Genomic DNA, 26,418 nt, shown 5'->3' on the forward strand with positions numbered 1-26,418 from the left:
TATTTGGAGAATAAAGACCTATATAGGCCGTTTCTATTGAAGTGGTCAGAAATCGCATATTTACAAGCAAGTTAAGTGCATTGGTTTATTTACTTCCTCACATAAAATGGAAGGAAAATGTGGTATTTGAAAAACGAAGCAGATTACAGCACGGTAAGAATAGAGATAGAGATAGAGATAGAGATATAAATGAGTGTGTAATATTGCTATGCATATGCTGCATATATAAGATATGTGTATAGAGAGAGTAAGGTCCATTGAATATCCAAGTACCACAAAAAAGCTCGCTAAATCCTCCTCCCTATTTAATGGGTTTCCCCTGGCATTCTAGGTTCACCCTATTGTTTTTCCATCTCCTTTCAAGTTTGTAGGAAGAAAACAATTATGTGCAAATATATGTGAAATGAGCGTGAAGAAATAGAATTGTCGGCATGATCGCACCAGGACTCCACTTAACCGAGGTCGTGTTGTCCTATACCGTTTCCTTGCCTCAGATGGAAGATGTTTACTAGGCAGTTGTGTAAACTTCCAGAAAGTTAATATGCGACGGAAGACCATCTACATCATAAACCATTGCGTACCATCAGTATTTCTTGGTAATTGACCATCCGAGCTTTGCAACCTTTGCGGCAACGAGGAAGGTCCCAGCCAGTGCATAGGAGAGTCCAGCAAAAACAATCAACCATGTATAACCACCCCCACTAGCCGTCAGGATCTGTCCAGCAATAGGCAATCCAGTCAAGGTGCCAAATGAAACTATCATCCAACATGTAGAATAGTAAGTACCGAATTTTTCAACCCCACACAGCTGACCAACGCATACTGGACTCAGACTGAGATTGCTACCGCTCACAAGTCCAAATAGTACAGCGAAAACAAGGGCTATCGCTTGGGAATCACCAGCTGGTAGCCACAGTGCTAGACATGTTACTACGCAAAAAGCGACAGAGATAATGAGTGTATTCACATAACCAAGGCGATCGGCCACATAGCCTGCTCCCAATCGGCCGACGAATGAACCGGCATTGAGAATGGAGACTATGTAAAAACCGAATGACGTTGATTGGCCATTTGCGACGACATAGGGTGTGATGTATGTTAGAGGGACAAAAATTCCCCATTCGAGGAGGAAGATCGCTATGGTAAGAAAGACGAAAGACGGCTCCTTGAACGCAGGCCAATACGGAAGAATGCTCTTCATGCTAGGAAGTGGCTTTTTGGGAAGACGGCTAGTAACGAGGAGGTTTGTTAATATGAGGAGCACAAGAAGGATGAATCCCAATATCCGCGTTGCCCAAGCAAAACCGATCGTAGGAAAGAGGCGTTGCAGCATCAGAGGGATTACAACTCCGCCAACACTTCCGGCCGTCATTGCAATGCCGGTAGCAAAAGCTCTCTTTGCTTGAAAGTATTGAGCGATTGAAGAAATACATGGAGTATTCACCATGGCTCCACCAATGCCATTGAGAACACTATACACTATGAAAATCTGCCAATATTCTGGAACAATTAGTAAGGTAGAGTAGACATATGATATTGCAGAGATCAGAGTAACTCACCACCGCATAATCCAAGCAACATCATAGACAATATCAACAAGATACTTCCACAGAATATCAAGACTCTGGGGCCATATGCATCGAAGATTGGACCAACTGGTGTACCACCCAAGAAGGTCAAAAAGAGTGATACTCCAAAGATCCATCCAACATCACCAGTTGCGTAGCCTTGTAATTGATGAGTGGAGAAGTAGTCGAGCAAGATACCACTGCAATTGAGGATTCCAAAGACTGCAAATGAGCCACAGAATGATCCCACAACCACAGACCAAGCCTTCAAACCGCCGTCAGGAAAGTTATCCTTTTCATCATCTGAAATTGACGTTCCATCAGATGGTTGTTCGGAACCATTCTGAATAACGCCCGTTTCAAGGTTCTCGTTGAAAGTGATGGGGTTTTTTGCGTCGTTGTTGTCTAAACCCTCCGATTTAGGTAAAACCGAGTTTACCCCAGATTTTTCGAAATTTTTATTTTGAGAACGATCGTTTACACTAGGTGTAAAGACGTCTGGGTTTTTTAAGCAGCTGTCCTCTGCATCGTTTTTCTCTCCCGGTGTCATATGCCACACCTTGTGGTGGAATCTTATAACAGTAAGGATACCAGAAGCGACTTGATTGATATAAAGATGTATGTAATTGACAACTCAAGAAGAGCGGTGCACTGTGGAAAAAGGTGTGAGAAAGTGGAGAAATATTTAGACTTTTCAAGCTTTCCTATTCGAGGATCGGTCAGTTCCGATGCCAAGGGGATAGTTTGTTAGCCTCCGACATAGGTAAACATACCACGTGATGCGGAATGAATATTGAGAAGATCAATGTGTTAGGAAATACATAACAAGACATGATGTTCGCTTTGAGTGGGACTCGAGGAAGGAAAAAGAGGCTGGAAGTAGGAAGTATTGAAAAGTAAAAACATACTTGTGATGATCAGATGGAAAAGCAAATGTAGGAGTTCACAACTAAGACACTCTTTGACAATTTCATCATACTTATTATTCTAAAGTGCATTACCTGGTATAGCTCACTTGTTTATATCTTGATCAGTGATTGAGATCGTTGCTCGTTTTCTTAGTTAGTGAGATGGACTTCGTTTGTAGCCGACCTTTATATAAGTTCAATTCATAGCATTGACAATTCAACTCCCTTCCTACACCATCAAGAACGGATTTTCACTCCATGAGTAGATGCCAAACAAGAGCCCGACCGGTAGTTGGGGCATTGGAGAGAGATTTAGCACGTGATAGATAGTCAACGTGATGACGCTGAATGTCACTCGGATGCAGAGTATAGAGTGAGTGAGCTGTAGTTCTATTGAAGAATTACAGATCCATCAATCTTATACTGTTGCGTTGTGTGGCGAAGACATATGTAGAGTCAAAAGTTGCTTACTCCCCTCGTAGCAGGAGTTCTGTATCATGAGCATCACCAACACCAAAAGGATGAGATGCCCGTCCATAACCGCCACGATGTGCTTATGGTATACATTACTTAGATTGTCACATCGTCTTCCGGTATCAAATGCGTTTGCTCACTGACGTGATAAGATGTTGACGGAATGACGGGGACTTGGGTGTTATATATAGTCCAACGGAAACATCCGTAACTGTCGGGGTTAACGGCGGGGTAAAGGAACGCAAGGTAAAGCAATGATCATGACAACAGTACATCAGTTATATTTCGGCCGAAATATATCGATGATATTGGTGAACGTCCAACTTTCGTTAACACACGGTCTAATAACTGCCGTCAATTCACGCAGATAACTTAACTCCGGCTCAAATTATGGGGCTTCTTTGTATGCCATGGCCGGTGTTAAGGATTAAAGTTCCTTCAGTGAGTATGAATGCGGAGAATGATTAGGAATCCTTCCTCTCAAGAATGAGATCATATAGCATTGTAGCTAGATATAAAATGTTGTCATTCACCCTCTCAGTCGATTCCAAAATATTTGCGATTAACACCTACATATATCCTTCCCTTCATTCGAACCGCCTCTTCTCGTATAAACTTATTTTACTAAACACACAAAATGGCTTTCGCTGCACCCCCACCCCCAAAGACCGCTCTTGGTCACTATAGAATGCTTTCCCCCACAGCATCAGTTAGAGTGAGCCCTCTATGCTTGGGAGCAATGAACTTCGGAAATGCCTGTAAGTATACCTAGGTCCTTCATAAAGGCTCAATTCGATAGTCACTAACACTATAAAGGGGAGAGTTTCATGGGAGCTTGCGATCAAAAACAAACCGAGGAGATATTGGACTTCTTCTATGAATCTGGTGGAAATTTCATTGATACCGCCAATAATTATCAAGCCGAAGAATCAGAGAAATGGATTGGTGAATGGGCTGAAAAGCGTGGGATTCGAGACCAACTTGTTATCGCCACAAAGTTCACAACTTGTTTCCGAGCTGGACATGGCGACAAAGAAATTTTGATCAATACTACCGGAAACGGAACAAAATCTCTCCATTTATCTCTCGAAGCAAGTTTAAAGAAGCTGAGAACATCTTACATCGACCTTTTGTATGTTCATTGGTGGGACTTCACTTGCTCGATTCCAGAACTCATGCAATCCTTGAACGCATTGGTCTTGTCCGGAAAAGTTCTGTACCTTGGAATTTCGGATACACCGGCTTGGATTGTATCGAAATGTAACCAATATGCTCGTGATCATGGATTCCGTCAATTCTCAGTGTATCAAGGACGCTGGTCTGCCGAGAACCGTGATTTCGAGCGTGACATTATCGATATGGCTGCCGATGAGGGGATGGGGCTGGCTCCTTGGGGTGCATTGGGAGGTGGCCACTTCAAAAGCGACGAGCAACGCAAATCTGATGAAGGACGAAAGTTGTGGGAACCAACCGAGGCTGCTATCAAGATATCTAAGGTTCTCGAGAAGATTGCAAACGAGAAGAAGACCATAATCACTAGTGTAGCATTGGCGTATGTGTTGAAGAAGGCGAAATACGTATTCCCAATCGTTGGTGGAAGGAAGATTGAGCATCTGAAGGGAAATATTGAAGCTTTATCGTTGGAGTTGAGTGATGATGATGTCAAACAAATTGAGGAGTCAAACGCGTTTGATATCGGATTCCCTCATAACTTCTTAGGAGGTCCAAACGGGGTGAAGACTCCAGGTGATGTATGGCTGATGAAATCAGCTGGTATAACTGATCATATTCAACCATCCAAGCCTCTTTCACCACATAAGCAATAAATGGCCGAGAGTAGAGTAGGTAGATGGACTTCGGATAAAGACACGGATATAAAGAGATCAATAAGTAGAAACAATCAGAATTTCGTATATAGAAAAGACCAACATATTATCTGCTCTAGGTCAACGGATTGAACAATACTACCTAGTCAATGAACATACTTTACTTTTAGCGATTCGTGGACTTCATCAAAGCTTCGAGCAGTTGAATCATTGGTGTACTACGTGTACTCAGTTTCTTCTTGTCTTGAAGGTGGACGACAATATGACGGAAGGTTGATGCAAGTCCAAAGCAAAATCATTCATGTTGGATTGAGCTGGGGATCAAGTTCCAACATCTGAAATTTAGAAAATGATTTGACATGAATGACATGGATCAGATTTCCTGATATCCGTGGACGCGACGCTCTCAAAAGTGTGCCACAACTAGACAGAGCCACGTGACAGGGTCTCTCACGCCGTACCTGAAAAAGCAGCCCCTGCTAGCTACATACGGTAAGTGGGGAACATTGCTGTACCTTTCTACTAGCTTAAGATCAAGATCCCGAAAATATGTTACCCCGGACTTTCTCACCATAATTTCCAAGGTTCCCAAGGCTGAAAAAATTATTTATTTGTTAAAGCATTGTCGACATGATCAACATCGAAATCTTTCAAATTACCTAGGTAATTGATATTTTCAATAACAAAGAATTGTTTCAAAAAATTCATTCTCTCAAAAGAATAAATACACAGAATTTTTTAATTCGAGTTTCTGCAGCTTCAATGCCGATCAGGAGCATTTCACAACAATCAAAGATCCTCAGCCTTGAGTTGAAATAGGAGACTCAATTCAATACAAACGCGGCTCGATCTAACAACAAAACCTGCAACAAAGAATATTACAACAAAATCCAATCTTACTCTAATCTATTCGATCTCAAAATGGATCAAATTTTCAAAATCAAAGATGCTGTCGTTAATTACCTTTCTCCCGTCGCGAAGCGTCGTAGAACAATGGGGGAACCTCAAACACCAGGTTACATCGAATTCGACGACGAACACCAGTTTCTTTCCGAACCACAAAATAACAGGAGGTCTCTTGATTTCGCATATGGTCGCACGGATCAAAATTATACTCCGAAAGAAGATAGAACGACGCCCACAAGAAATCCCCTTAAACGTTCTCGCGAAGACGATGAAGTTGAAGGACCTATATTTTCAGGAGATGATATCTCGCCAAAGCAAGCTTCTTCGCACAACGTCACTGAGAGTGATGAAGAATCGGAGACTCCAGATTATATGGATGAAGACGAAGATGAAGAAGAGGAAGAGGATCTAATTTCTGCCCAGCAAAAAGTAGATGAATATCTTGCAAAGCAGGCTGCGGAATTTGCTATGGCAAAAGAGACGGTAGAAAGAGCTCGAGCAGATGGCGAATGGTCTCCCGAAGAACTCTTTTTATTGGAAAGACTTCAATACATGGGCCATGAAGGACTTTTGCCGCACTGGGCAAAGGAGCGGAATTTTCGGACGGTTCCTGAGGCTATGTTTTGCCCTGATGACAATGCCCTTTTGGGTGAGAGTAGTAAATGTAAGTTATACAAAGATTTTAAAATACCCCAGACTAATTGTTCCACAGCTATCCAAATGTTAGAATTCCTCGTCCATTATCTACCTCGTCGCGTACATGATAGATACTATGGTGGATCGGGCCCGCCTGAAGCGCAGATGCGACAATGGATTGGCAAATACGTAGAATGGACTGAAAGGGATGGCGGTTACTATAAGAAAAAGTTTATTCCAGTTCTGTGCCTTGTTGAAGGTCGATGGCGCGCGCCCGCTGCAGAAACAACTAAACGCCTCAAAGATCAAATGAATTTTCATGCTGAATCATGGCGTCGAACACTACTACGTCCTTCACCCATTGTCAATGAGTTTGGCGAGACAGAAATATACTTTCGACGTCCGCCTCTTATTTATGGAATTCTTTACATACAAGCCAAAGCTCTTTTCGTCACACTGGACTCTTCGGATCCACAAGCAAAGATTAGAGATATTCACGTTTGTGATTTCTTAGATACAAGCAAGCATTTTTGGCATGCTATATCCGTTGCCATAGTGGCCAAAATTGCGCAAAGATATATGATGTCGATCGTTGATACGTTGGAGGATGACGACCCGCCGGAACCAGATTCGTGTAGCGAAAATGAATTAGAATCTGCACGTGCGAGGGAAAAGAGATTGCAGAAAGAAGCAAAGATGTTGGAGCGAGAAAAAGAGCGTCAACGCCAGGAAGACCTTTCGAGACTTGAGCAACAAATGAATCAAATTAAGATGGAAGAAGAGGAAGACAATGTTTTGGAGTCCATCGAGGAGTATGAGAGAGTGGAGATTATTGAGGGTGAAGAAGAAGAACAGGAAGACTTTGAGGACGATCGACCATCAATGTCGGAATATGACGAGGAAGAAGAGGAAGAAATGGAGGTTGAGGTTGATGAGGACGAAAACGAAAATGAAAGTGGTGAGCAAAGTGCGGATGAAGAATTAATTAGTGATGAAGATATTGAGGATGCTGAAGAGGACGTCGAAGATGAAGATGAGCCAGACGACAGCAATGTTAGCAACGAAAGCGATAACGAAAAGGTTGAAGTCGGAAATCTCTACGGAACGGGACGTAGCCCTAGATCAGCAAGCTCAGATGAATTGTAGCAACGCTATCGCTCTACTGTTGTTTGGAAAGTACGTACATATTGATTTTTTGTATGATTATTCTGTTGGATGTAAGATTGCTACTTTCAATTTTTCTTTCCTTCAAAGGTTCTTCGCCCGCATCTACATGCAGCAGTCACGCCACTGTAGAGTCGATCCAACCAAAACGTATTGAGAATGCGCTCGGGCAAACTGGCTTCGAAGAGATCATTGTGAGGCATCTAACAAATTCTCTCTGATATTGGTACATTATGGAATACCTGGAAAGGATAATACTAGGCAAGGGACTGGGTCGAGGGAGAAACCATTATGGATTATAATTTTTTTGATTTTCCTTCCAGCTGTTTTCCTGTCATGAAATACCCCCTTTCACTTTAGCGCAATAATGATGATAAGCAGAAATAATTAAAACTACATAAGTTTTCTGAACATGTATGCAATGTTCCACGCAAGATTGACTGAGTTTAGAATCGCCTTTGATGAGTTCTTGAGGCATCATGGCCTATCCGGACATTGATTCATTTTTGCATCTGACACGCATCAAAATCCAAAGAAGCATGTGGTCCGTTTATGTAAGTCTTTCATCATGAAAAAAATGGCAACCTATCGAGTGCAAGTATATTCGCCGCTCATTTAAACCTCCCATAAATCCGCCACTTCCGCTATGCAATAATTTTTGTATCCGCAATCTCAATGCCACATCCTCCTTTTTCTTCAATCCCGAGAACTTAATATCCGCCATGAAAGTGTCCCTCATGCTCGCTCATATCTCAATTGCTTAGAATCTCCCCTCCTCTCCCCAGTCAATCTAATGATCCTCCAGCGCTCGTGCTTCCAGCGCCGCAACCCCCTGTTCCAACTCCCTCACCCTCGATCCCACACGTCGTTTGATTTCCTCTCCATACTCCCCCTCAATCGCAGAGGTATACATATCTTTTAATTTCTGCAATTCCTCTACTGCGGCTGCGCGGTCGGCTTCGGCATATACGGAATGTTTGTCGGTTTCTTCGCTTGCGATCTATTCATTCGCCAGAAAAGAAAGAATCAGTTATGGAATTCTTGAACGAGAGCAGCTGGGAGTGGAGTGGATGGTTTGAGACATACCTCGAATTCGTCCCGCGCAACTCCATACTGTTCGGTCAAATCTTCGATTATTGCATCTGCCGGTGTCGCAGTTGCATAGCCTCTTCTCCCGGAGTTCAGGCTATGCGGTGGAGAAGGGATGCATAATGATGTACGCTGTGGACATTGTGCAGCAGTTGATTTTCTGGACGGAATTCGTGTAGAGAACCCCGCTAAGAGCGTTCGTTGCGTATGCTTACCGAAAGGAGTGCGTAGCGGAGAAACATGAGGGGTTTTGCGGACGAGAGTGCGTGGTAGGCACTTTGAGATGAGGAATGACATTTTGGTGGTGGTGGTTGGAGCGATAAATGAGGGGTGAGGGTTAGGTAGGTGTTTTCACTGTTCATGCAGTATTGGGAATTTGGAAGATCGAGGTTCGAAAGCTTAAATTTGGTTAGGGAGCTCGGACCTGATGACGTTGAGTTTAGCATGCCGAGTATGCTTGTGTATGTTTGTACACACCCCGGTACGCGATACAGGCATTCTTCTCATGTGCTTTCAATACATAGTACCTAAGTTAATGTGAAAGAGGTGTTTATGTTGTAATATAATGTTGAGGTAGAACTATATGATATGTAGAATCGTATTCAATATTCTGATGTCTATTACATGCTTTTTATCATATAGATTTCAATCTGGCAATTACATGCTTTCAATTTCTCAATCCCAGCTGAGCAATTAGACACTTCAATCTGTCAACGGGAGTTGAACAGTCAAATACTTTTATTCTCATAGAGATTTGATATTCAAATGCCTTTCTTGACAAGAATCTGTTGATGTGTGATTTTTTTTGTTCATCTGGAGCCCTGTAATATGAGCTCCCCTGGCAAGTGTAGGTCTTTCGCTAATTAGCGAGCTAGTTTTAGTTTTTGGTGATCTAATGATGATCTTGTTGATCAAAGAGTCTACCCCTTAGTAGCCGAGTATTTCTTGTCTCTGGCGATGACGGATTCGAGAATGGGAAATGGGAATGTGTGATGCGGGATTCAATACACTATGGGAAGGGGATGACTTTTCTCTAATTTGCTTTTGGCTCTTTGAAATGTATCTATTGTCTTTGGGTTAATTCTGGAAATGATTGTTCAAATATCTTATATGCGAATCAAGATAGTCACTCAGATCAAGAGTCGACCATCGGCACACAAGCAAAGAGAAATATATATAGTTAAGGAGAGTATTGTTGTCTATATTTTCTAAATGTCTATATAAGAATCATGAGGCCACCTCAAGAGAGACGGCTCATAAATTTGAAAAGAGTGGTGTCAATAGGCGAGAAGAAAAAAGGCCAATTAACATATAGAATATTCAAAGCGACTGCTGCACACTCTGGTACAAGAATTGGAAATACAAGGATCGGGCTTTTGTCTACCACAAGTCTAATTCCAGAAACAGAAGATCGAAAAAGGATCAGCTTCGCTAACCACGTCCAAGTTGCCTCCCCTCGCACTCTCTGGATAGAATAGAATAGAAAATAAATACAAAGGAAATGATTTTTGGGAGTTGAATGTTTTATTTGTCGAGTTATGATGGTGTTTTTCTTCGTGAAGGATGGAATATGCGAGCGTAATTAAGATTGGAATTCATCAGTCATTATTCGTACATCTGTGAGAAAAGAAATCCAATTAGTAATTATTCTGGAATATCAAAATCATAAACTAATAAGATGATTGAACATACCTCTTCATAAAACATCAATCTTGCAGTTACAATAAAGATCTGAACTTAACACTGTTAAGTCTTCTCTTCGACTTTTGCTTGTGCTCAGGAACATTGATGAGGTCTCCTGGTTTGATCTGTTCAAAGTTCTGGACATGTGGATTGGCATGCTCAAGATCTTTCAGGGAAACTCCAAATTTATGCGCCAAATCAAAGAAGGTATCTTTTGGTTTCACAGTGTAAGTTTTGTGGTTATCTCCACCGGTACTGGGGATTTTCACAGTCTCGCCAGGCCAGAGTGAGTTGACCATGATGATGTTTGGGTTGGCGGTTTTCAAAGCATCGAGAGTAACTCCGTTGTTATTGGCGATATTGAAGAGCGTATCTCCTGCTTTAACAACGTGCATATGTTCTTTACCGTGGGCAGCATTACTTGGTGGGATGCTGATGGTTTGACCTGGAGCAATGGAATTGTAGTCGTGGATACCTGGATTGGCAGCTTCCAAGGCTTGAAGTGAAACTTTGTTTGCGGCCGCCACAGAACTGAGGGTATCTCCTGGTTTCACGATAACGGTAGTGCCATTGGAGGGGAGTTTGATCACTTCTCCGGGATGAATCAATTCAAAGTTAGAAATTTGTGGGTTTGCGGCTTTGAGCTCAGCCAATGGAACCCCTAGTTCTTTGGAAATGCTGTCGAGACTATCTCCTTTTCTAACAGTATATGTACTTGGTGAGGATGGGGTCTGAGCTTTAAGGTTGATAACCTGTCCAGGTTGTAGTGAATCTGGGTTTGTGATTTGTGGATTCAACGCCTCGAGAGTATGCAATGGGATTCCATTATCTTTAGCAATACTGAAAAGAACATCACCTGGCTTTACAGTGTATGTAGATGGTAATGTGGAGGTGGTTTTGGAACTGGCGGGGGAGCTATGGTGTTCAGGAATTGAGGGCATGGTACATGAATCTCCATGGATGTGAGGGATGCATGGGCCATACTGAGTAGGTGGGCTTTCATGAGTAGATGAAACGGGTGGGACTTCATGGATGGGAGAAGTTGGAGGCTTCGATAGAGTTGACGGAGTGGGAGGAAGATCATGTGTGGACTCGCCACATGAGCCTCCATGAATGTGAGGAATGCATGAGCCTTGATTGGTGGATGGACTTCCATGTGTAGGAACAGGTGGGACTTCATGAACAGAAGAGATTGAAGGTTTGGGTAAAGTTGACGGAGTAGAAGAAGGTTCATGGATGGACATAGTGCACGAACCCCCATGAATATGTGAGATGCATGGAATTTCATGGGTAGATGGAGCAGGCGGGGCTTCATGGATAGAGGCGGTGGAAGGCTTCGATAAAGTCGAGGGAGCAGAATAACTACTATGAATGGATTGAGTGCATAGACCTCCATGGATTTCAGGGATGCATGAAGATTGATGGGTAGACCAGACAGGTGGGACTTCATGAATAGAAGTTGAAGGTTTGGATAAAGTCGAAGTAACTTTAATTGGTTGGGTGCATGATCCTTCATGGATATGTGGAATACATGAACTACCATGGTCAGATGGAGCGGGTGGTGCTTCGTGGACAGAGGAGGCGGAAGGCATGGGTGTAGTTGGTGGAGCAGAAGAGACCTCATGAACAGATTTGGTACATGAGTCTCCATGAATATGTGGAATACATGAACTGCTATAGGTAGATGAAATGGGTGAAATCTCAGGAACAGAAGAAGTGGAAGGTCCAGAGAAGGTTAAAAGGGTGGAAGTAACGGTAAGAATTGATGGGCTACATGAACCTCCATGGACAGATGATATACATGGACCATTATGAGTAGATGAAATGGGTATTTCGTGGGTGGTAGAAGCGGAAGGTACAGATGAAGTTGATTCGGCGGAAGAAATCTTATGTGTTGAAGACATGCTGTGCGTCGAAGGAACATCGTGTGTCGAAGGGATATCATGTGCTGAAGTGTGTGTGGTAGGGTGATTATTTGTCGAAGATACACTATGTGTGGAATCATGCGTCGAAGAGATACTGTGTATCGAAAGGGTACTGTGTGTGGAAGAGGCACTGTGCGTTTTCGAAGGAGTATCATGTGTAGAAAATATACTATGGGTGGAAATATGTTTCGAAGAGGCACTGTGTGTTGAAGATACGCCGTGTGTGGAAGCATGATTGTAAGGAACTTCGTGTGTTTTCCATGGGGCATCATGTGTGGAAGATACATTATACGTCGAAGCGGTACTGTACGTGGAATGGACATCATGCTCCGAAGAGGCAATGTGTGTAGAAGAAATACCATGCGTGGAAGCATAATTGGAAGGAACACTGTGCGTCGAGTGGATATCATGCTTGGAAGAGGCACTGTGTGTTGTCGAAGGGATACCATGTGTAGAAGAGACACTATGTGTGGAAGCATGTGTGGAAGAGGCACTGTACGTCGAATGAACATAATGCTCTGAGGAGGCACTGTGTGTTGGATGGACACCGTGCATCCAAGAAGTACTATGTGTGGAAGAGGCACTATGCGTCAAAGGGGTACTACCATGCATCCAAGAGGCACTGTCCGCGGAAGAATGTGTGGAGGATACGCTATCTGTGGAAGACACACTGTGTACTGTTGAATGAATACTATGTTCTGACATTACGCTATGTGTCATCGAAGAGATCACATCCGTTGAAGAGATACCATGTGTTGAAGAAGCATTATGTGCCAAGGAGGTGTATGGACCTCCATGAATGAATGGGACACATGGACCTCCATGACTAGCTATGCATGGACCTCTATGGGTCGATGAAGTGGGTGGAAATTCGTGAATAGGTGAGATTATTGGAGTGTGAGTAATTCTATCAGAAGAGCTGGATAAGGTTGAAGAAGCTTCACCCGGAGAGGTGGATGGTGTAGAAGAAATTCCAGCTCCATATCCTGAAAGACTAGATGCACTGATTGAACCAGAAGAGTGCACGGTGGTAGCTGCTGATCCTGAGAAGGATGATCCAGATGATGGAGCAGTTGAGGCAGAAACTGGGAAAGTATGTGTTTTTGAAGAACTTGCACCAATATAGTTTGAGCTGGATAGAGTTTCATCTGATTCGAAGGTATTACCATTAGTAGATGATGGGGTATCGGCTGAAGTTACCGGCACACTTTGATAACCTCGAGTTACAGATGATTGTTCAAGAACACTTGATGGGATATGGGTAGTATGGTGATTGAATGATTTTGTCGATGAAATATGGGTAGTCTGGTCGCTGTGTGATTGAACAACACTTGACGAAGCATCGGTAGTTTGGTGATAGACCGGTTGTTTTGTTGATGGTATATTCGTGGCTTGGTGACTGTGAGATTCAACAATATCTGATGCGCCGTTGGTGGTCTGGTGGCTGAAATATTGTGTCATTGATGGTGCATCAGAAGAGACTCTAAGTGTAGAAGAATCAGATAGAATAGACGAGCTTCCACTAGATAGGGTGGAAGATGCTCCAACCGCAGTTGTAGTATCAGTCCATTTAGATTTTGAAGATTCGACAGATGGAGTATAATAATTTGGAATCGATGAGAAGGTTGAGATATGAGGGGCTTTGGAGACCGAAGAGTCGGATGAGGTAGAAGAAATTCCAGCTGTCACTGTGCTATCAGTTTCTGTTGATTTTGCTGAAGCACTTGGAGATGATTCGGAAGTGACTGATCCATATTGGTAAGCTCCAGTAGATGCTGAAATACTTGGTGAAGAGGCAGTTTTGGATCTCTCTTTCTCAATTTCGCTTGTGGTCTTGCTGGATGACAAGGAGTATGTATAAGAAGCCCATCCATTTGTATCTGTAGATCCGACAATTTCAAGACTACTTTGACTAGATTCAGCAATTGAGGAAATGGTAGAAGATTTTGAGGTCTGCGTAGTGACATCATTTGATACAGAGCTGCCGGTTTCGGTAGGGCCATAATTAATAATACTCGACTTTGTAGTCGAAGAAAGTCCTGTAACAATATCAGATGAATGAGTGGAAGTTGGGATAGGGATTGAGGTCATCTTAGACGAAACTTCTGGTGTGCTAGAGATTTCTTTTGAAGAGACTCTTGGAACAGTGTAAGATGGCAAGTCCGAAGTTACAGAATGATAAATGGAAGTTTTAATAGGAACATGACTGGATGAATGAATTGAAGATTCCTCTGGTATCGATTTGGATGGCAAATACGAAGTTGATAAACTGCTATGAACAGTCGAAGTTAAGGCTGATGGATGAACCCATGGCTCACTGGAATGGACTGATAGTCCACTGGTATGAGCCGAAGTTGCACCATAATGAAGAAGCACCGGGCTTGATGGATGAACCGATGGTTCACTGGAATGGTGAGAAGTAGCTGTCTTTGATGGGTGAGCTGGCTGTTCACTGGAATGATGAGAAGCAGCCGTGCTTGAAGGATGAGCTGGCTGTCCACTAGAATGGACAGAAGCTATACTAGATTGTAAGGAGTTCGAGCTTGATGGGTGAGCCATAGGTATACTAGAATGAACCGAATGTATACCAGAATGAGCAGAAGTCATACTAGAATGAGCAGCAGTCATACTAGAATGGGAAGAGGCCGAGTTCCATGGATAAACCGATAACTCACTGGAATGAACCGATGGTTTACTAGAATGAGTCGATGGTCCAGTAGAATGAGTACCAGAGCTTAGGCTGGATGAATGCACCGAGGCTGAACTGGAAACAACCGAAGCTACATGAGAATGTGAAGCGTAAATTGATCTGGATGGATGTATCGAAGCCTCACTAGAATGAATAGTAGAGGCTTGATTAGATGAATGCTCAGAAGCCGTGCTAGAATATAGAACGGAAGTAAAGCCAGATTTATGCGCGGAAGATACACTGGAATGAAAAGAGGCCAAGCTGGATAAATGAGCCGAATTCATACTAGAATGAATAGCAGAGGATTTTTGAGATGAATGCGCAGAATCCGTATTAGAATGAAGAGAGTGAGTCGAGGTAGATTGATGCACCAGAGTTACACTGGAATGGACAACGGGAGTCGTACTATGCACAATATGAGATGAATGGCTCGAAGCAGGGCTGGTATGATGAGCCGAGGCCACATTAGATGGATGCACCGAATGAATAGTGGAACTGGAGGCCAAGTGGGATGAGTGGGGTGAGTGGGGAGCTGAGTGTTCGGAAGCTACACTGGTATGACTGGACTTTGCAACAGAACCTGCATGAGATGAGTGTTTTGAGGTTATACTGGCATGATTAGAAGTGGTAACAGAGTCCGTATGGGACGAGTGGATCGAAGCCACACCAGAATGGTGAGAGGTTGCAATGGATTCTGCATAGGACGAGTGACTCGAAGCCAAGGACGTGTGAACCGGAATTAAACCAGAGTGACTAGCAGTTGCGCCATGGCTCGCATCAGAGTGATGGATTAGAGTGGAGTGCTTGGAAACTAAGGATGTGTGGAACGAAGCGACGCCGGTATGGCTAGAAGTTGCAACAGATTCCGCATGAGATGAGTGAATCGAAGCCACTCCAGAATGACTGGGAGTCGAAGTATGGCTGGCATCAGAGTGATGGCTTGAAGTTAAGGTTGAGCGACTGGAACTCAAGGGTGTATGAATCGGAGCGACACTCGAATGACCAACAGTATGTTTACTAGTAATAGCATCCGAGTGATGACTTGAAGCCAAGTTGAAAATGTGACTCGAAAGTATACTCTTGTGAACAGGAGTAACACCGGAGTGACTAATGGAGTTCTTCTTAGTAGCAGCATCCGAGTGATGACTCGAAGACTTAGATGTCTGAGTCGGAGCTTTACTAGAATGACTACCAGAACTTATACTGTGGATTGTGTTGAAGTGATGACTTGAGGTTAAACTTGAATGACTCGAAGGCAAGGACGCGTGAACTGAGGCTTTACTGTAATGATCAGCAGAGCTTGAACTAGGGATCGCATGAAAATGATCACTGGAAGCCAATGACGTGTGAGTTGAAGCTGCACTGGAATGTATAACAGAACTTTTACTATGGATCGTATTAGAGTGATGAGCTGAAGTCAAGGCAGTGTGAACTGAATTCAAGGAAGTGTGGGCAGAAGCTTTGCTAGCATGACCAGCAGAACTTTTGCCATGGCCCGCATTAGAATGATGGGCTAGGGAAGTGTGAATAGAATCTTTACTAGAATGACTAGCGGAACTTATGATGGGAGCGGTCTTGGATGAGTGAATTGAAGCCAAGGAAGAGCGTATAGAAATAACGTCGGATGAGTGAGTCCATGGTAAGCTGGATGAATGACTTGACACGGTAGGTACATCGGAATGGTGAGTCGAGCTTGTAATATGGGAATCCTTCGATGAGTGACTAGAAGCTAAGGAGGAGTGAATCGAAGCTACACTGGGATGACCAGTAGAAGATTCAACAGGAGCGACATTCGATGGGTGAGTCGAGGGCTCGTGGTACGAGTGACTGGAAGCCAATGATGAATGAATCAATGGTAATTTGGATGAATAAGCAGTAGCTACACTAGAATGAGGAGTTGAAGTTTTGTCTGGAACATGATTGGAATGAGATGAAGGCAAGTGTGGGTGAATCAACGGTAAGCTGGGTGAATGGCTCGAGACAGCAGCTACACTGGAATGGGCGCTCGAACCTTTGGGGGTAATCTTCGAGGAGTGAGCCGGAACCAAGTTTGAGGAGTGAATCGGCGGAACTTTGGACGAATGACTTGAAACAGAAGCCACGCTGGAGTGTGCAGTCGAACTTATGACAGGGACAGTATTGAATGAGTGAGTCGATTCCGACTTTGATGAGTGAACTGGAGCAGAAATCACACTCGAATGGAAAGCAGATGTTTCAACGGAGCTTGCATGGGACCAATGAATTGAATCTGAGCCAGGCGTATGAGTTGTATGTAGGTTGGATGAGTGGGTCGAAACTGAGTCGCTTGCGGTGATTGATGGAATAACAGCCGACGAATGGTAATTGGATGGGTTTTCGAAGTGGGCATTGGCAGTGGAAGCAAGTCCAGCAGCCGCGATGAGGGCATTGCGTTTGCAACGCATCTTGCTTGATGCTTGTGATTAGGAGAGAGTAGTTCAGACGACTTTCGAATCTTTCAAGGTCTGGATTGTAAGGAAGTAGAAAAGAAAGATTGAAATTAAGAGAGATATACTTATATGAGAAAGAATTCCACTGGTGATCAAATTTGATTTACTAGTGTCTTTGCAAGCAACCATTTTCTTGATTTCCTCAGACTAGGACACAATATACGTCAATTATAAGATACCAAGAAGAAATTTGAGGGACTAATATGTGGTTTGGTCAATTGACCCTCGGGTGGATCTAGACATCAAGGTTGTTATTCCTATACGTGAGGAAACAAAAGTTCAAAAGTATAGCAACCCCTTCGAAACCATATTCCCAATAGTCTATAGTGTCACCTGATTCCGTATCACAACATCAGTATTCTAAGGATACTCTTATCAGTTATGGTTTCAAACATGTTCAACAATTGTAAGAGGTCCGATATCTGACATGACTTCAATGTCTAAGATGATTTCAATATTTGGATGACTTTATTAACAACTGAAATAGTTTCAATCATCAAAAGCGTTGAATCTTCCAAAGCTTTTGACTGTTGAACTGTAGTTCGCACTACCGAACACCCTCCTTCAACTTGTATCAATGATCTGGGTGATTGAATACAAACCCATATTTCTAGAAAGCAGAAGAGAGGAAAGAATCGGGAACTGCATTGAGGTTTGAGGAAATAGATAGTGTCATAGCATTCACACTATAGCTCAAAGAATAGATACTTAGTGATGATGAAATCCTAGCCATTGGTATATTTTAGAGTTGAACGTACGGAAAGGAAAGTCTTGGTGGTGTACCAAGACTGTATAATGATTCATAGTAAATATTGCAGGATGTAATAGAAAGGAAGAGAAATTGATCAATGGAAGGACCCGACTGTGTTTACTATTTAATTCTCTTCGTTCACCAGTTGTCTAGACTCCAAAATATCGCTCAAGTTGATATTGTGGGGTTTTAGATATCAAGAAAGGGTAAACTATGTACCAGTCTCAAAATGAAAACCGTTAGAAAATAAACCTTGTTCGAGTACCGACGTCTACTTGGTACCTGAAACTTTGTTTGGATTGGTAGTAAAATATTTGATAGTAGTATGCCATTGGTCCATTTAATCAACAGGTCAGAACTAAAGTCTTGGATCAATATCATATCATGAATGAATATATATATCCTACTTACTAGTGAGTCGCTGATCTATCCATCAAACCAAGCTATGACGAACCATCTCGTCATGATCAACATCCAAAATACCTCTTCTCGATCCACCTCTCCTCGTAGTCCTGAATTATCGTGCATACCACAACTTTAACCTCAGGGAAGACCTTTGTAAGTCGGTTTAACCCCATTTTCCCTGCAGTGTAAGTCACAAATACAATCTTCTCGGGTGGTACTCCATGATCGACAAGAATTTGGACCGACATAAGTGCAGCTCCCCCACTTGACATTTGTGGATCAAGCAACAAAACACTGTCATGTTTGTTGATATTGTCCGGTAAATTTAAGAAATGTAATTCTGGTTCACCCGTTCGGATATTCGATTGAATCAGTAGCCTTCCAGTCTTGCAATCCGGGATGACCCGCTTTAAGCCAGTTTCCAGAGCACCTCCGGCTCGAAGGACAACAACTGCACTAACTTCGCCCGTAGCTATCAAACCTTGGTACTTGTTACCGATTGGTGTCTCAACAGTTTTTTCTGTAAAGAATATATTGTTCATAGCACTGCAATCTGTTAGAAATGATACCAAAAAAATCAACATCATGAAACAATACAATGATAACATACTGTTCAACGAGTAAAGTAGCAATCCGGTCAAAGTAGAAAACGAATTCTTCTGCTGGAGTTCCTACATCTTGGATGATGGTATTCATCCCCTTGAATTGAGGTGTTTGCTCCAAAAGAAGGACTGATTTAGATAGAGGCTCATCCTCAGCACCCAGACCCAATTTCTTTAGAGCCATAATGTGTGCTATTGATTTTTCCTTTAATGTTCGTTGGATGTATTGTACAACCATATCTATCGGAAATTAATACAGTGCAGCATTCATGCAGTGAAAGTGGAACTTACTGATAGCAACTCGATTTTCTACACCTCGTGGCACAATGATATCTGTTCAAAAGATTAGGCATCTGTCGTGAAACATGATGAAGCCGCACATCAAAGTTGAAGCTCATCTTGTGGTACATTATGTCAGATCTTACCGGCAATTTCACCCTGAGGCTCTACATATCGTTGAAAGTTTGGCTTCACAAACCCAAACCATTGCTTTATAACACCTTGAATATCTCTACCTCTTTCTGCGACATCTCTAAGGACTAGAAAATCGATCAGTTGAGTCGTAATTAAGCAATTAGATCTTATCATGTAGCTTCTTGAAATGCATTTTTGATATGGAGGAGGATTCATACTTCGCCGGGATAAACAGGTATCTCCATCTGCTTGACAGAATACCTAAGACAAATTAGTCCTCATTAAATTTGACCCCTTCTCTGAACTGAAGGAGAAAATCACCTTCATATCTAGCAATTCAAGGACTCGAGGATCGTATAATGCAAAAATGCCCTCCAATATGAGTACATGTGGTGAATAAATTGATGTAGTCTCCTTCTCTCGAGCATGCTTTGAGAACGAATAGATCGGAATCTCTGCTCTCTTTCTAAACAACAAAATTAATTATATGATAATGTATACAGTAGAAAGTATACAAATAATTCGCTCCTCTCCGAATCTAGCAGCTTAGATAACACTTACCCTGCTTTCAGATCTTGCAATATTTCGACTAGTCTGTCGAAATCTATTGCATCCGGTGAATCAAAGTCATATTCGTTCAAAAATGCTTTTCGTGATCCTTCCGCGTCTAAAGACTTATAAAACGAATCCTTTTTTTTTTCATAATCATTAATGGGTCGATTGATATGGGAATGAGGAAAAACTGAATTACCATGCTGAGAATGCAAACCCATGGCAAGTTCATTTGAGAGATAATGGCATGAGACAAAGTAGATTTTCCTGATCCAGAACTTCCCGCTATACCTATGATACTGACACCAGCCCATGGAGGAGAGTAGTGAGCTTGTTCTTTCACACATAAAGCCATTGTGAAAGTTGGAAAAAGTTGCTGATTATGGTATGGAGTTTTGAGTATCTGGAGACTTCAGCAATCCATGTTAATAAGGAAAAATAATAGGAGATTAAGTGAGCAATTTGAGTACAGCAGCACAATATATACAGAAGCAATTCTACCTATGTACCCGTGGACACTTTGAATCATTACGGTTTTTGCGCAGGGAGGGGTTGCGGTCGTCTTTTTTATAGATCACGTGCTCTATTACGTAAGAGGATCCGAGACTTAGCCCATAAAGGTTTAGACTCTGAAGCAAGCTTCTACTTCTACTTGAAATCTCAAATCAAAGCTTTCCTTTCCTTTCCATTCTTCCAATAACTTCATTTTTTTTTACCAACCATCATATTTTCTTTATTCACACCAATAACAACTTATAATAATTGTATCAGTGCTGGACACTTCAAGACCACTTACAATTGTTTTCTACCTCTTTATGGACAGCAGATAATTTTTTATGTTGTAAGAATGGTACGTAAACAAGTACTCTTGATAGCTTTGTGGATATCAGCCAGTAGCTGACTTGGTTCCAATTATAGGCCTCTTCAACAGCTACCGCAACACCCTCAAGACTTAACACATTTGAGAATTCGCTTTCACATACTGCATTCGAAAAGCGTGTCGACAATGTAAAACCAATGAAGAGGTAGGCAATAATTTTTTCTTCATAATTCGTTGCTTCATTGAAGCTCCATCACTGGCAAACTTTATATGATGACTATCATCAACTGGGAATCTCTCCTAAAAATTACGCATGCGGAGAACAAATTAGTTGTTAACTGATATACTGCCACTCTTTACCAATTTGGCTGTCGCCCAGCCTGATATAAATTGATGATATGCACCCAAGCTAACATTTATATTCATTAATAGTGACATCAATGCTTTGATATTAGATTATCTTACAACCGAAGGTTATCCATCTGCAGCTGCAAGGTTCTCTAAAGAGGCGAATCTTAAGCCACAACAAGCAGAAGAGTTTGTCAAAGCTCGTCAAGCTATTCAGCATTTCATACATCTGGGAAGCATACAAGATGCTATCGATTCAGTAAATGAGTTGGATCCTCAGGTTAGTGCTATCCACATTTTCCTTCATCATTTCCTTGCTATGATTAAACAAGTTCATGCACCACTCATATAGCCTTCGGGTCGTTGATGAGATACAATACCATACTTCAGTCCTCAGTATGAGCAACTTTTCACCCACCCATCGTTCTTCATCACATGCTTATTGGATGTTATCTAACATTACCCAAAGGTGCTCGAAAATAATCCAGCTCTCCATTTTTCACTCTTGCGACTACAACTGGTTGAGCTCATACGGACTTCGGGTAGTGATGTCGCTCCTGTCATAAACTTTGCTAGAAATCAACTTGCACCTCGAGCTGCAACCAATCCAGACTTTTTAGAAGACCTTGAAAGGACAATGGCTCTACTAGTCTTTCAGCCAGATAACCTGGAGCCAAAACTAGCTACATTGATACACCCTGACCTTCGAAGGTCCGTCGCAGATAAAGTTAACAAAGCTATACTACAATCTCAGAATAAACGTCGAGATGCGGCCATTAGAGATCTTGTCCGTCTACGTGCCTGGGCTGAGAACACAGCACGGGATGCGAAAAAGGAAATACCGCCTCTGATCGAGCTGGGTCTCGATAATGATAACCATGATCGTGATAATATACATGGCGATGGATCCCATGCACAACAAACAATGAATGACGCAATGATGATGACATGAGCGGGGCATTGAATTGGTTATATTTGGCGTTTGGGTTCATGCCAACATTATTATACCCTTTTTCGAAGTTGTTTCAGGTAGAACTTCTTCACAAACATCATAGGAAGGAATTGGTGTTCAACGGTAGGAATAATCATTTTTTATTAGCACATAAGGAATCCGGATACCGGATTCAATTAATATAAAGCTCATTTGATAACTCACTATGCATATATATAATGCTTCATGTAAACTTTGTGCGATTTCCATTTGTGTATCTCGTTCATTCATTCATTGATAGAAGCAATGCCAACCTACAATAGACATTTCCCGATTCAGAAGCCCTTGGAAGTAAAATAAAGAACCGCTTTTGATCTTTCATAATCATCGGTACCTACTACCACTTGCACATTCTACACTCGAAGTATAACAAGAAAAATTCGTCCATCTTTATGGCATCTAGTGGGGACCATCCTCCGAAATATCCGTGAGCGGGAGGGACGGACTGACGGAGAAAAAGAGAAGCCCAGAATCTCGTTCCCCTACAACTTGGCAAAAGCTTCATATACCTAGAAATTCATTAATACGAATATCTTCTTTCTGCCTCGAGACCGACTTACCTTGAATAATTCTTATATCAAATTGTTAATTCATTACTTTCTTAATATTCATTTAAGTTATGAGCTTCAGTTTTTAATTGAGTAAATTGAGTAAAGAAAGTGTCACCAGCAAGTTTAATGGCATACACAAGTATGCTCCTACGTCAACCTGCCTCATCTCTTGGGAGAATTGGCAGCAATCATTCTTTATTACTTCGCAGATCGCCATATTCTTCTTTCAGTCGATCTGCTCTATCCTTCAGTTCTCTGCCGGGTCAAAAGTTTTCTACGGGTTCGAAAAGACCTCTAACAGCTATCACAAACCAGGCGAAATGGGGCAAACTTCCCATAACACGAAATGTTCGATTCGTATCCGGTAAACCTTTACCACAGCGACGGTCAAAAGCTTTAAACTTTCTATATCGATCTGCGGCTTTGCTGGGAGGTTCATTAATAATCTTGGGAGTCGGTGTTATTGGTTTCTTCGTCTATGATGCTACGACATATCGTGAAGATTTATCTTATTCGGATATCTCAATTTCAGAGCTTGCTCTGTCTCCACGACTGGGAGGTCCGAAGAATTTACCCATTGCTGAAGTACAAATTGACGATGATGATTCTGAGGAAATGCAAAAGCAGAAAGATAAGCCAAAATTGGTCATTCTTGGAGGTGGATGGGGAAGCGTTGCGTTGTTGAAGACTTTGAATCCAGACGACTATCATATCACTTTAGTTTCGCCCACGAATTATTTCCTCTTCACACCTATGTTGCCTTCTGCAACGGTGGGCACATTGGAATTTCGATCTCTGGTGGAACCAATTCGACGAATTATTACAAGAGTTAAGGGTCATTTCATCAGAGCTACGGCAGAAGACATTGAGTTTTCGGAGAAGTTGGTAGAATTGGCTGGGAAGAGTCCAGATGGTAAAGAAGTTCGATTCTATCTACCATATGACAAATTGGTTATTGGAGTTGGATCAACAACAAATCCTCACGGAGTAAAGGGATTGGAAAATTGTCATTTCTTGAAGGATATTGATGATGCTCAAACTATTCGAAATTCGATTTTGACCAATTTGGAATACGCATGTTTACCAACAACAACTGATGAGGAACGAAAGAGATTACTTTCTTTTGTTGTTAGTGGAGGCGGTCCTACTGGAGTAGAATTCGCTGCCGAATTGTTCGATCTTTTGAATGAAGATCTTACAGCACACTTTCCTCGTATTCTTAGGAATGAGATCTCCGTCCATGTTATTCAGAGTCGAGGGCACATTCTGAATACATATGATGAAGCGGTATCCAAATACGCCGAGGAAAGATTTGCTCGTGATCAAGTGGATATCCTTACCAATTCTCGAGTTCAGGAAGTCAGACCAGATAAAATTCTCTTTACGCAAAAAGGAGAGAATGGTGAATCAGTCATTAAGGAATTACCCATGGGATTTTGTCTTTGGTCCACAGGTGTTTCTCAAACTCAATTCTGTCAAAGAATCGCTGCAGCACTTGGCTCCTCTCAAACCAATCGTCATGCTTTAGAGACCGATACCCATCTTCGTCTAAATGGTACACCATTAGGAGACGTCTATGCAATTGGTGACTGTGCAACCGTTCAAAACAACGTTGCTGATCACTTGGTTACTTTCCTTCGAACGCTCGCATGGGAAAAAGGTCAAGATCCTGAGAAAGTCCAACTCACATTCCGCGATTGGCGAGATGTTGCACAAAGAGTCCGAAAAAGATTTCCTCAAGCTGCAGATCATCTCAAACGTGTGGATAAACTTTTCCAAGAATTCGATAAAGATCAATCCGGTACTCTCGATTTTGGCGAATTAAGAGCACTCCTCATGCAAATCGATCGTAAACTTACATCGCTTCCTGCCACTGCCCAAAGAGCTCATCAACAAGGTCAATATCTAGGACACAAATTCAATAAAATGGCAAGAGCAGAACCAGGAATGAGAGTTAATGATATGCGTGATGGAGATTTGGATGAAGCTGTCTATAAAGCGTTTGAATATCATCACTTGGGTAGTTTGGCTTATGTTGGTAATTCGGCCGTCTTTGATCTTGGAGGAGGATGGAGTTTTGCGGGAGGACTCTGGGCGGTATATGCTTGGAGAAGTGTCTATTTTGCACAGAGTGTGAGCTTTAGAACGAGATGTTTGTTGGCGATGGATTGGGCGAAGAGAACACTTTTCGGAAGAGGTATGTTTTGATTGAGATAGAGATAGTGGGGAGTGAATGATTTTCATGGCTAATGCTTAAACAGATTTGATGAATTGGTAAATTCGTCTACCAAGAGATTACTAGGGAAGGAGTACTTGGAAAGGATGGCAGGCAGTGGATTTGATTTCTATCATAGGATAGGATAGGATAGTTGGAGGACGGATCCGAATTTCTCTTCACGCAGTACGGGTACTGATTAGCTAGAATAATTCTAAAAGCGTTATAAGGAAGAATGGGAAAATGAAGGGGAGGAAAATAACTATATTCTAAAATAATTGATATTGAAGGTTTTTTGTGTCGATTGAGTTGAGATGAATTGAAATGGTGGAGTTTGGTTGGTTGGTTGGTTGGTTGGTTGGTTGCTTGCTTGCTTGCTTGTGTAGATAGGTAGGTATTTGGTGACTTATAGTTATTAGGAAGAAGTTTATCACTCCTCTTTTTCGTTCTTGTTCTTTGCTGGAAAGAATTCTTTCTCTTTCTCCTTCTCCTTCTCCTTCTCCTTCTCCTTCTCCTTCTCCTTCTCCTTCTCCTTCTCCTTCTCCTTCTCCTTCTCCTTCTCCTTCTCCTTCTCCTTCTCCTTCTCCATCTCCAGATCTCAGTACCCGATATTTTCCAAATCCAATCGGGGATTAACCACCTCGAATTAGAACAACCCTTTGAATATTCTTCCATATTAGTTTCTACCTTTAATTGCTTCTCCTCCTTTTACTTGTGGTTTCTTTTGCCTTGCTCCGTACTTTTTGCTTGTATGTTACCTATGATCTAACAATCATTTTCTCACTCACTCTCCACTTTGTGTTTTTCTTTTTATTTCTATTTCTTCTATTTTCTTATCTAAATTTTTAAATTTTCCTATTCATTTTTCTGTTTCCTGATTCTAGTTTCCGATTTCCCGTTTCCAGTTTCGGGGGGTTTTTTTTTGTTTTTTTTTTGGCGCATGCAAGTATGTATGGTTAGATTGTTTGTTTATCTAAATCTAATTACCTAGTAGGTACCTATAGTTATATAGATGTTGGAAATATTAGCTGATTGGAATTTGAGTATGAATATGAATATGAATATGAAATATGAATATGAATATTATATCACGATGCATAAGACTAACTCGTTGTTGATTATGCGTTTTAGAGATTGGTGTGTGATTGGTGTATGATTGGTGTATGATTGGTGTATGATTTGATTGATACAGAGTAGAGAAGTAGAGAAATAAAGTAAAGCAAAGATATTAAGATATCAAGTGAAATTATTTTGTACGATTAGTTAGTCACTCACTATACTCCCTCCAAATATTCAAGAAGACAACGATTTATTTGATTTGATTTGATTTAATTTGATCTAGTCTAATAATTTGATTATCTGAATGTATGTATCCTCGTATCTAAGTATCTAGGGAAACTCATAGCTCGCTCGAAAACTGAATGGAGAGATGT

General features: G+C 41.8%; 8 protein-coding genes across 8 annotated transcripts; 4 read left to right on the top strand and 4 right to left on the bottom strand.

Annotated features, from left to right (window-relative positions):
• Nucleotides 1-583: 583 nt before the first annotated feature.
• EAE97_004958 (uncharacterized protein) lies at nucleotides 584-2,118 on the bottom strand (the record flags this gene model as incomplete). The annotated part of the gene is made up of 2 exons (XM_038875470.1): nucleotides 584-1,500; nucleotides 1,560-2,118. 2 exons carry the CDS (start codon nucleotides 2,116-2,118, stop codon nucleotides 584-586), a joined length of 1,476 nt encoding a protein of 491 aa, XP_038733827.1.
• A 1,469-nt stretch (nucleotides 2,119-3,587) lies between these two features.
• On the top strand, nucleotides 3,588-4,776 carry EAE97_004959 (uncharacterized protein; the record flags this gene model as incomplete). Its single annotated transcript, XM_038875471.1, has 2 exons — nucleotides 3,588-3,708; nucleotides 3,767-4,776. 2 exons carry the CDS (start codon nucleotides 3,588-3,590, stop codon nucleotides 4,774-4,776), a joined length of 1,131 nt encoding a protein of 376 aa, XP_038733828.1.
• A 616-nt stretch (nucleotides 4,777-5,392) lies between these two features.
• On the top strand, nucleotides 5,393-7,847 carry EAE97_004960 (uncharacterized protein). The gene is made up of 2 exons (XM_038875472.1): nucleotides 5,393-6,346; nucleotides 6,395-7,847. Exons 1-2 carry the CDS (start codon nucleotides 5,698-5,700, stop codon nucleotides 7,462-7,464), a joined length of 1,719 nt encoding a protein of 572 aa, XP_038733829.1. The 5' UTR covers nucleotides 5,393-5,697; the 3' UTR covers nucleotides 7,465-7,847.
• On the bottom strand, nucleotides 7,848-9,032 carry EAE97_004961 (uncharacterized protein). The gene is made up of 2 exons (XM_038875473.1): nucleotides 8,569-9,032; nucleotides 7,848-8,482 (listed from the first exon to the last, which is right to left on the bottom strand). Exons 1-2 carry the CDS (start codon nucleotides 8,866-8,868, stop codon nucleotides 8,273-8,275), a joined length of 510 nt encoding a protein of 169 aa, XP_038733830.1. The 5' UTR covers nucleotides 8,869-9,032; the 3' UTR covers nucleotides 7,848-8,272.
• A 1,257-nt stretch (nucleotides 9,033-10,289) lies between these two features.
• Nucleotides 10,290-17,291, bottom strand: EAE97_004962 (uncharacterized protein; the record flags this gene model as incomplete). Its single annotated transcript, XM_038875474.1, has 1 exon — nucleotides 10,290-17,291. The coding sequence occupies one exon, from the start codon at nucleotides 17,289-17,291 to the stop codon at nucleotides 10,290-10,292; it is 7,002 nt and encodes a 2,333-aa protein (XP_038733831.1).
• Nucleotides 17,292-18,114: 823 nt separating this feature from the next.
• EAE97_004963 (uncharacterized protein) lies at nucleotides 18,115-20,567 on the bottom strand. Its single transcript, XM_038875475.1, has 9 exons — nucleotides 20,260-20,567; nucleotides 20,070-20,197; nucleotides 19,830-19,974; nucleotides 19,727-19,769; nucleotides 19,520-19,633; nucleotides 19,386-19,427; nucleotides 19,103-19,334; nucleotides 18,499-19,038; nucleotides 18,115-18,445 (listed from the first exon to the last, which is right to left on the bottom strand). The coding sequence occupies exons 1-8, from the start codon at nucleotides 20,413-20,415 to the stop codon at nucleotides 18,555-18,557; spliced, it is 1,344 nt and encodes a 447-aa protein (XP_038733832.1). The 5' UTR covers nucleotides 20,416-20,567; the 3' UTR covers nucleotides 18,115-18,445; nucleotides 18,499-18,554.
• A 340-nt stretch (nucleotides 20,568-20,907) lies between these two features.
• Nucleotides 20,908-22,180, top strand: EAE97_004964 (uncharacterized protein; the record flags this gene model as incomplete). The annotated part of the gene is made up of 4 exons (XM_038875476.1): nucleotides 20,908-20,910; nucleotides 20,979-21,085; nucleotides 21,313-21,508; nucleotides 21,698-22,180. The coding sequence occupies 4 exons, from the start codon at nucleotides 20,908-20,910 to the stop codon at nucleotides 22,178-22,180; spliced, it is 789 nt and encodes a 262-aa protein (XP_038733833.1).
• Nucleotides 22,181-22,726: 546 nt separating this feature from the next.
• On the top strand, nucleotides 22,727-25,761 carry EAE97_004965 (uncharacterized protein). The gene is made up of 2 exons (XM_038875477.1): nucleotides 22,727-24,967; nucleotides 25,032-25,761. The coding sequence occupies exons 1-2, from the start codon at nucleotides 22,897-22,899 to the stop codon at nucleotides 25,046-25,048; spliced, it is 2,088 nt and encodes a 695-aa protein (XP_038733834.1). The 5' UTR covers nucleotides 22,727-22,896; the 3' UTR covers nucleotides 25,049-25,761.
• The last annotated feature ends 657 nt before the right edge of the window (nucleotides 25,762-26,418 follow it).

The sequence above is a fragment of the Botrytis byssoidea genome, assembly GCF_014898295.1.
Source record: "Botrytis byssoidea strain MUCL 94 chromosome Unknown BBYS_008, whole genome shotgun sequence".
Classification (NCBI taxonomy): Eukaryota; Fungi; Ascomycota; class Leotiomycetes; order Helotiales; family Sclerotiniaceae; genus Botrytis; species Botrytis byssoidea.